An 8,728-nucleotide genomic window follows, 5' to 3' on the forward strand; every position below is an offset into this window, starting at 1 on the left:
GTGTCTGCTCTAAAGGACCATCTGGAGACCTGACGCCTTCAAAGAGCCACAAGAAGCAGAACATGCCATCGTGTGTTATCGCTGCACATGATGCAAACAGCTGTCTGATAATACACACACACACACCCTCACTTTCTGTTTACTGTGTCTCCGCCTGCAGTCAAACCTGCTGATAGTGGTTGACAGTGTTACTCAACACTATCACTATAATAAACACATGTTAAATGCAGACTGGTGTTCCTGCTCTCTGAGGGCAAAAAGAAATAAGAGCGACACAAAGAGAGAAATATTGCTTTGGTGTGCATTTAAGGGGCAATGAGGTTAACATCCTGTCTGCAGATTCCCAGTAAGCCCCTGAGTAAATCTAGGCCACATTCAAATATGAAACAGCTACTGTAGGTTTTTTGGAGCTTAATGTCTTTGAGACGGGGCTGCTGATGTTTTCAAAGTAGCAATAAGATTTGAATAAATAATCCCTCTCTTGCCTCTCTCAAAAAAAGAGTAAGAAGATCGCACCCTTGGGCATAAACAACTTCATCTTTTGATTTCTCATGCTTCGGATTGTGCTCGAATCGGAGTTTACCTATGTGCCCACTCTCACTTCCCTTATCCTCATTTATCATACTGAAAGTTACTCTGAATATGTGCAAAAAACCCCTGATAAATAAAACAAGCATGAATAGTTGGAGGATAAAAAATAAACTGCTTCTCAGCAACATAACTCTTCATTTCATTTGTACCACAACATGATGGTGTACTCATCCGACAGTGTGACCAAACAGGAAGTTGCAGAAAGGTGCGCTGTTGATTTATGTAGCGACAGATTGCACGTAATTCTTCAGAACATCACGTTCATAAATGCAAATGCATTCATTGTGAGAGATGGGTGCAGCCTAAACACACACACACACACACACACACACACACACACACACACACACACACACACACACACACGGCTGTAAACGAAGTGAAATCAGGACTTGAGTCATCGTCTTCGCTTGTTAAGATCTGAAGACACTCTGCAACAGCAGACGGATACATAATGGATGAATAAAAATAGAAGAAGAAAGGGGAGAAAAACAAAACATCAGACATGCTAAAAATAAAATACATCTTTATTATGGTATTAATTCTTCACCTTTTGAAAAAAAACTATTTACAGTTACACCGCAATGATCGGCAAATATATGATGTTCGCAGAGCATTTATATATCCGACTCTCACATTAAGGAACATCAGAGGAACAAAAAGAAGAAAAAAAAAACGGCTTGTGCCTGAAAGTGACTGAGGAAATCATAGCAGCAGGTAAAGGTCCTTCAGAGCTCTAAATGCAGTTAATAATGTCATTTTATATGAAGCGAAACATGAAGGAATGGCAACATTGATCTGCCTGGTGAGTATCTTGATGTAACACATTAACTGGCACAGTCTAAAGTCTGGATGTCGTTATCAACGTCATTATCAATGATCAGACGAGCTGAACAGTAGTTTCTAACAGTACACAGAGACGTAAAATGTTTGTTTGACAGCAAAAAGAAATAAGACATGCACCAACAGAGCATGTCATGAACTGCAGTCTGCCCTGATATTTGGCTCCATCACATTCCCATAACAAATGTACTGGTACAAAAATAGATTTAGTTTCATTTTACATTAGCTTCATCTACATAGTTAGTGAGAAACCCAAGATTATCTCCAAGCAACTCTCCGTTCACTTCCAGTTGAATGTTCGGCCCACCAGCTCAAAGAACTTCTTGTTGGGTTCGTGAAAGAACTGGTAGAGTTTCTGCAGGATGGCGGGCGCCACGTGAGGGTGAGCGCGGCCCTTTGAGTCGTGTAAACAGCGCTCTCGCCCGTGGTCCCTCAAACAGTAGAATCCTTTCGTTTTATTGAAGTAAAAATTGGAAGAGTTTATCTGGGGCTCCAGCTTCAAGAACTTTTCCACCTTTTTCATCTCGGGGAACGGGTCCCTGATCAGCTCGTCCCCGTCCACCAGGTGGACGCTCTCCAGGGGGAAGTACTGCAGCCAGTTCTGCATGTGGACGTGGTACAGGCTGCGGCTGATGGCCTTGTATCCCAGGTTGATCTCGCCGTCCTTCACCAGGATGGACTCGATGGGCTGGTAGCGCTTGTGGTTCTGGAGGCGCTTGTAGAAGACCTGCGTGTAGTCCGACAGGACCCGCTCCGTGGGGTCTCTGAGGATCAGCAGCAGCTTGATGTCAGGGTTCATGTGGTGGACCCGTTTGGGGACTTTACTGGAGGTGAAGTAGGCCGGCGTCTTCTCCACCGTCAGCTGGTCTGGGGAGGCGTAGGGCATCTGGCTCAGGTACCACGGCACGCCTTTCTGGAAGTGACTCTCCCAGTCGAAGAAGTGCACCTCGTTCTGAGCCGCCGCCACGGCGCGGTGCAGGCTGAGCATCTCGATCAGCGCCCGCGTCCCCCCCTTCCTCACGCCGATTATTATAATCTGAGGAAGCTGCTGGAAGGTCCCGTTGGGGTGGTTGGCGGTCCCGTTGTCAGCGGGCGGCGAGGTGGGAGGCTGAGGCCCCTCGTGGGCCACGGGCCGGCAGGGGAGGGGGGGGGATTGCACTGCAAAGAGCAGCAGCCCGAAGAGCACGGCCCCCATGAGGGAGGTCCTGACCCTGGAGGATTTCAGCCTGGCGGAAGCACCAAAACTGTATCCAACATTGAAAGAGCAGCTGCCTGAGCACAATGTTCCAATTGAAAAGACCAAAAAACAACAACTGCCTTCTCTTCTTCGCCAGCAGGAACTGCAAGGGAAGAAAACAGCTGCAATTAGAAAAAGATACCTGGGGAACATCTGGCACAGACACACAACACCTCTGGAAAATACCTGCAGTCACCACAGACACACAGCTTTATGACTCCAGGGCTGAACAATTTATGAGATAATTAATGACGATTGAAGTGATTAAACTTTAAACTCCACCCTGTCATTCCTGTAAGTCAAGAAACCATAAATAATGTTTTAACAAGGAAAAATGAGTTATTGGTGCAGTATTGCTCCTTATTTCACATCCTCTGTGTCTTTAATTGACCTGTAACACAACATATTCAATGCATTTGTGGCATAAAAACACATATTACCTTGGAAAAAATGTGTATTTTGTTTTAAGTACAACGTTTATAAAATAAAATGTGTTTTATGGTTTGCATCTCTGCAACTGCTGCTCTCTAATGTACAGACAAAAAAAATAAAATATGCGATGTAATACTGTAAACATTTACTCCAATAAATACACGCTGAAGCCTTATCGAAGCTCGGAGATATTTACAGAGGCAGGTGTGGAAATTAAAAAGCGAAGAGAGATTTAAACTAGAGACTGAATATATGCACACATGAGAAAGGCATGTTTATGCCTGCTTCATGTTTTAGTGGAGTATTTTTATTAAGACTCTATGATTTATCTGAGTCTACTCCGCTGCCTCGCGCGCATTATTAACCAAAAAGAGCCCATGAAGTCCCGCGGATCTCTTACCTTTTTAACTATAATCCTACAGGCTCGACACAGATTTCATGTCGTGCAGCTCTGAGCTCCAGCAGCGATACTTCCACAGCAGCAGCGGGGAAAGGTCCAGCTCCGAGCCGTCTCTCGGTCTCCTCCGGCGGACAGAAACTCGCTCTGACGCGGAGCCACAACTTCACCGGATCGCTCCTCTGTTCTGTTTCCAGAGCCAGACCCGGTCTAGAGTGTCAGCTGTTGAAGCCTCCGCCTACATCACGCCTCCAGGACCACTCCCCCCCCCCCCCCCCCCGTGACTCACGGTGTTGTCATGAATGTTGTGGTATCTGACAGAGATAATGCTGCAGGTATGAAAGGAGGAAGTAAATCAGGTGATCAAGGTGTGACACTCCATGGATGAATGTGTATAAAATGGGTCAAAGACAGAGAGAAAGGTGAGAATAAAACCTGACTGTGACATCATTAGTCATAGTTATAGTGTAGTTCACATGCAGATCCAATCTTGCAGAGTTCTTTTGGCAACTGCTCAGATTACTGAGTATTGACCAAGAAGCCCAAAAATATTCAAATGAAGCAGTCTGACTCGCTCTATAGAGAAATTTGTAGCCCATAGAGAGCTGCGCCTTCTCAGGATCTGGAGTGAAAAAGGCTTTTCAGTGGAGCCTCCAGGAGTCCTCCCTTCACACTTTGCTTTCAGGGGAAATCAATGAAAGAGACAGACGAGTTATTCATCCCTGGCATTCTTCTCCGCCTTTGTCCACAGTGCAAGTGCATCTGTGGGTAGTCACACAGTCCAAGTTGCACAATCTCACCACCTGTTGAGCTGCATTTCTAACATTTCTTATGATTGGAGATATTCAGATTCCTTCCAGTGACCGTCCAGCAACAGAGGGTCCAAAATATTGCTCCAATCCAAACTACAGATTTTCTGATGGTAAATACAGAGCAGCGTTCCGCAATTTCCTCTGAGTCACATTCTGAAGGTACAGTCAGTGTGTGAGAAAGTTCAGTGACTTCACAGAGTCCATGAGTAAAAGGTGCATCATTGATGTGAAATATCAGTTTGTGTCTCACAACAGGAAGACATACTGTAGGTCCACTCTCATGCTGTAACACAGCACCAACCTTCAGGCTGGAACATGAAGGGAAATAACTGCAGTTCCTCAAACGGCCACTTGAGGCTGGCTCCAAAAGAGAGCCAGTCTCCAAAGACCCCCATGTTTAAATGCTCAACGTTACAGTAGAAACGTGTGAACATGTTTACAGTCTTGTACAAAAACAGTTTGGGCCTCTAAAGATATAGCAGATATATAACAGATATAAAAAAAATCTTTCCTTCCACATGCCATCACACTGTACAATAACAAATAATAGTCTGGTTCATTACATACTGTCTATGCACTTTATGTGTTCTTTATGCACACTGTTCATTGCACCTTATTTGTTTCATAGCACCAACATTTTTATACTGTATATTCATATTTATTCTGCACTGGAATTATTCTCCTTCTTTAGACACTTTATATTTAGGTGTATTTTTATTGTATTTTTATATTTTATTGCTTGAAGTATGCCTAGGTTGTTCTTTTTATTTTATTGTGTTGTCATTGTCTCTGTGTGTAATGCTGCTGCTACACTGTAATTTCCCAGCTTGGGATAAATAAAGTCTGTCTATCTATCTATCTATCTATCTATCTATCTATCTATCTATCATCTATCTATCATCTATCTATCTATCTATCTATCTATCTATATATCTATCTAACTATCTATCTATCTATCTATCTATCTATCTATCTATCTATCTATCTATCTATCTATCTATCTATCTATATATATCTATCTAACTATCTATCTATCTATCTATCTATCTATCTATCTATCATCTATCTATCATCTATCTATCTATCTATCTATATCTATCTATCTATCTATCATATATCTATCTATCTATCTATCATCTATCTATCTATCTATCTATCTATCTATCTATCTATCTATCATCTATCTATCTATCTATCTATCTATCTATCTATCTATCTATCTATCTATCATCTATCTATCTATCTATCTATCTATCTATCTATCATCTATCTATCTATCTATCTATCTATCTATCTATCTATCTATCTATCTATCTAAAGCCAATTGATTACAACTGTACGTGGGGTGAATTTTGATATAAGGCATTGTTTTTATTTATATTAAGGCTTAAAGTTATGCATAATTAAGAGCGCAGTTGATTTGAGTGACGGACAGGTGATGTCACAGGTGATGTCACTGCTCTCAGCTCACTAACGCTCCACCGTTCTGCCCGTTTTTGACTTAGCTGGACGTTAGGTTGAGTCAGGCAATGCTAAGATGTTGTTGGCCACAGCTGCAAATACAAAACTTAATTTATGCTCTTAAGAAGCAGAAGTAATGTTTCTGCAAACCAGCTATATATAACACCTATATAGATCTCTTCCGCTGACACAGCAATGTGATGTTAACACCCATGTAGATCATCAACTCAACTCAACTCAACTTTATTTGTAAAGCACTTTAAAACAACCACAGCCGCAACAAAGTGCTGTACATAAACAAACAGAACAAGAGACAATAACATAAATAAAACAGGAAATAAACACTAAAATAAATAGATTCGTTGCTTTTTAAAAGACAATTTAAAAAACAATAAATAAAAGCAAACCATAAAACACTAAAAACAAGAGCAGAGTCTCATGCGTGGTTCAAATCAAATGATCAAAACACTGGCGGGTAAGGTTTGTGGTCAGGTTAGAACCAAAAAAATGTTTTCTTATTTTAAACGGTTGAGTTTTAGCTCTAGGCCAAACAGACAGACACATTTTCAGAAACTAAAAGATGTCACCTTTTAAATGAATGATGTGTGCATTTGGCCTTACAGTTATGATCTTTGGCTAGCCCATCCTGGGAAAGAGGTTTTAAAAGATGATGAAGCAGTGGTCGTTATGTCACAATGAGAACAGGTCGCAGCGCTTCAGAAACATGCTCATTCCACATAATTGCGGTAAAAATAAATGTTGAGACTTAAAGTATCAGTGGTTTGCAGAAACAAACGTATATTACCAACATTAATTGTTGAGACTGGACCTTTAGAAACCTCCATGGCTGGCTGGATCTCTTTACCTAACCTCACCAAGTCTTTAAAACAGCAATCATCATTTGTTAGCAATGTGTCACATGTAGCAGCTTGTTTAACTTCTTAAAAAACACTAGCCATGGGTAAGGTTTGTGGTCAGGTTAGAACCAAAAAAAATGTTTTGTTATTTTAAACGGATGTGGGTTAGGTTGAGTTTAGCTCTCGGCCAAACAGACACATTTTCAGAAACTAAAAGATGTCACCTTTTAAATGAATGATGTGTGCATTTGGCCTTCCAGTTATCATCTTTGGCTAGCCCATCCTGGGAAAGAGGTTTTAACAGATGATACATGCTCATTCCACATATTTGTGGTAAAAAAACATGTTGAGACTTAAAGGAGTTAGCAGAAACGTAAATTGCCAACATTAATTGCTGAGACTGGACCTTTAGAAACCTGTGTGTGACATCACAGATACATCTGTGGGTGTGCCAAACTTAACATCATATGTTCAACTGAATACTATTTAAATTGTAAATTTTTGCAAGCTGTAATTGCGTGTAAAGTATATTCCCATGCTGCTATTAAGCCTAAAGCATGGAAGGCTTAAGGGCTTTGCAATTGAATATGGATGGATCTGATTTTACTCATGTTTGCCTAAATGTTCTGCTGCATGGGTCATTTCAGTGAAGGACATTAAAGCAGCGCTCTACGTGAACAAGCAGGAGGTCAACTCCACTTCCTATCACATCGTTTCCTTTAGAGAGAAAGCAGACACATGTGATTTATTTATTTATTCACGGCACAAACTATAAATGCTGATACGGCCCAGAGTTCCCCCTCACATTGATTTTTAGATGCAGTTTAGTAATCCTCACATTCTGCCCTCGTGTCTCCTGGAGAAATGTGAATTCAGCGGCCCGGCTGGTATACAATATAACCCCGCTTTGAGGATCATCAGAGGCGTCTGACCACATTAACATGACAATAGAACATATTCACAGAGCATAAATACCCTGAGCGCCACCTCAGCGACTTCCCTCAGCCCTCAGCTCTAAACAGGATGAAATAACAACAAGAAGTCCCTGTGCTCTAACGGGCTCACAGCCACTGCATGTTTCATCTTTAAAGTCCTAAAAAACTCCTTCATATTAAATACTTTCAAGACAAATTAAGCGTTTCACCCAAACAAGTGGCTTTCCCGTCTGATGTAAGGCAGATGGATCTTGCAGTGTTGCTACATGATCAGCATGCTAGAAAAACATTTTTCTTTAGCGCTGGTGCCAACTGCGTACGGCATTAAAAAACAGGTTTTATCTGGCTCTGGCAGACTTAACAGATTCCAAACGGGCACACAGATTGTTATGGGTAAATAAATGATATGCCTGCTCTGTGTGTGCCACGACTCTGATAGCAATCTGTCTTGTGAAAAACTGTACCAGAAAACAAAAGGATTTGGTGTGTTTTACCTAATCAGATGTTTAATGCTACTATATTTTGCAGAACAGCTGTTTATCTCTTATTTATGACTCACTTTCTCCAATTAAAACAGAACTGTGGTCAAATTTAAGTTACATTTATCGCTGTCTAACACATCGTTACACAGAAACACACAGAGGACTTTGTGCATCAAATATTTCTATTTAGTAAAGTATCTGTGATTAGAGCTCTGACAGTCCTGCAGGCTCTGGAGCTGCTGTAACATTAGGCTGTTTTTCCGCCTCTTATTACTGTTTTCTGTCTATTTTCTTATTATTAGTTTTTCCATAAATGGGCAGCTACACCCTCAGGCTAAAAATGGTAATGCTGTTTGGCTTTTATTCTCCAAATTAATATTCTTGAGTCGGAAATTTCTTGTAATGCTCATTTGGTTATTATTTATTTTATTCATGAAGTCAAAATATATTCACAGCTTCTTTGTCATTCTAAACACCTGAGGAACAACAAGCGTTGTTTCTCCACTCACTGCTTTAGTATTTTCTTGCCTATTTTTCTAGTTTAATTATAAGTGCTGTGAGTCACTGGCCACCGATTTCACACTGCAGGTAACCAGCTCCTCTATAGCTGTTTAATCTAACACTGCTGCTCAAGTGGCTTCACTATATGGATCATTATTGCAATTATTTATGGTGGTAGCA

General features: G+C 41.0%; 1 protein-coding gene across 1 annotated transcript; it reads right to left on the reverse strand.

Moving 5' to 3' along the window:
* Positions 1–1,100: 1,100 nt before the first annotated feature.
* Positions 1,101–3,708, reverse strand: hs3st1 (heparan sulfate (glucosamine) 3-O-sulfotransferase 1). Its single transcript, XM_059346340.1, has 2 exons — positions 3,504–3,708; positions 1,101–2,774 (listed from the first exon to the last, which is right to left on the reverse strand). The coding sequence occupies exon 2, from the start codon at positions 2,627–2,629 to the stop codon at positions 1,715–1,717; it is 915 nt and encodes a 304-aa protein (XP_059202323.1). The 5' UTR covers positions 2,630–2,774; positions 3,504–3,708; the 3' UTR covers positions 1,101–1,714.
* Between the last annotated feature and the right edge of the window lie 5,020 nt (positions 3,709–8,728).

Source organism: Centropristis striata, chromosome 12 (genome assembly GCF_030273125.1).
Source record: "Centropristis striata isolate RG_2023a ecotype Rhode Island chromosome 12, C.striata_1.0, whole genome shotgun sequence".
NCBI classification, from domain to species: Eukaryota; Metazoa; Chordata; class Actinopteri; order Perciformes; family Serranidae; genus Centropristis; species Centropristis striata.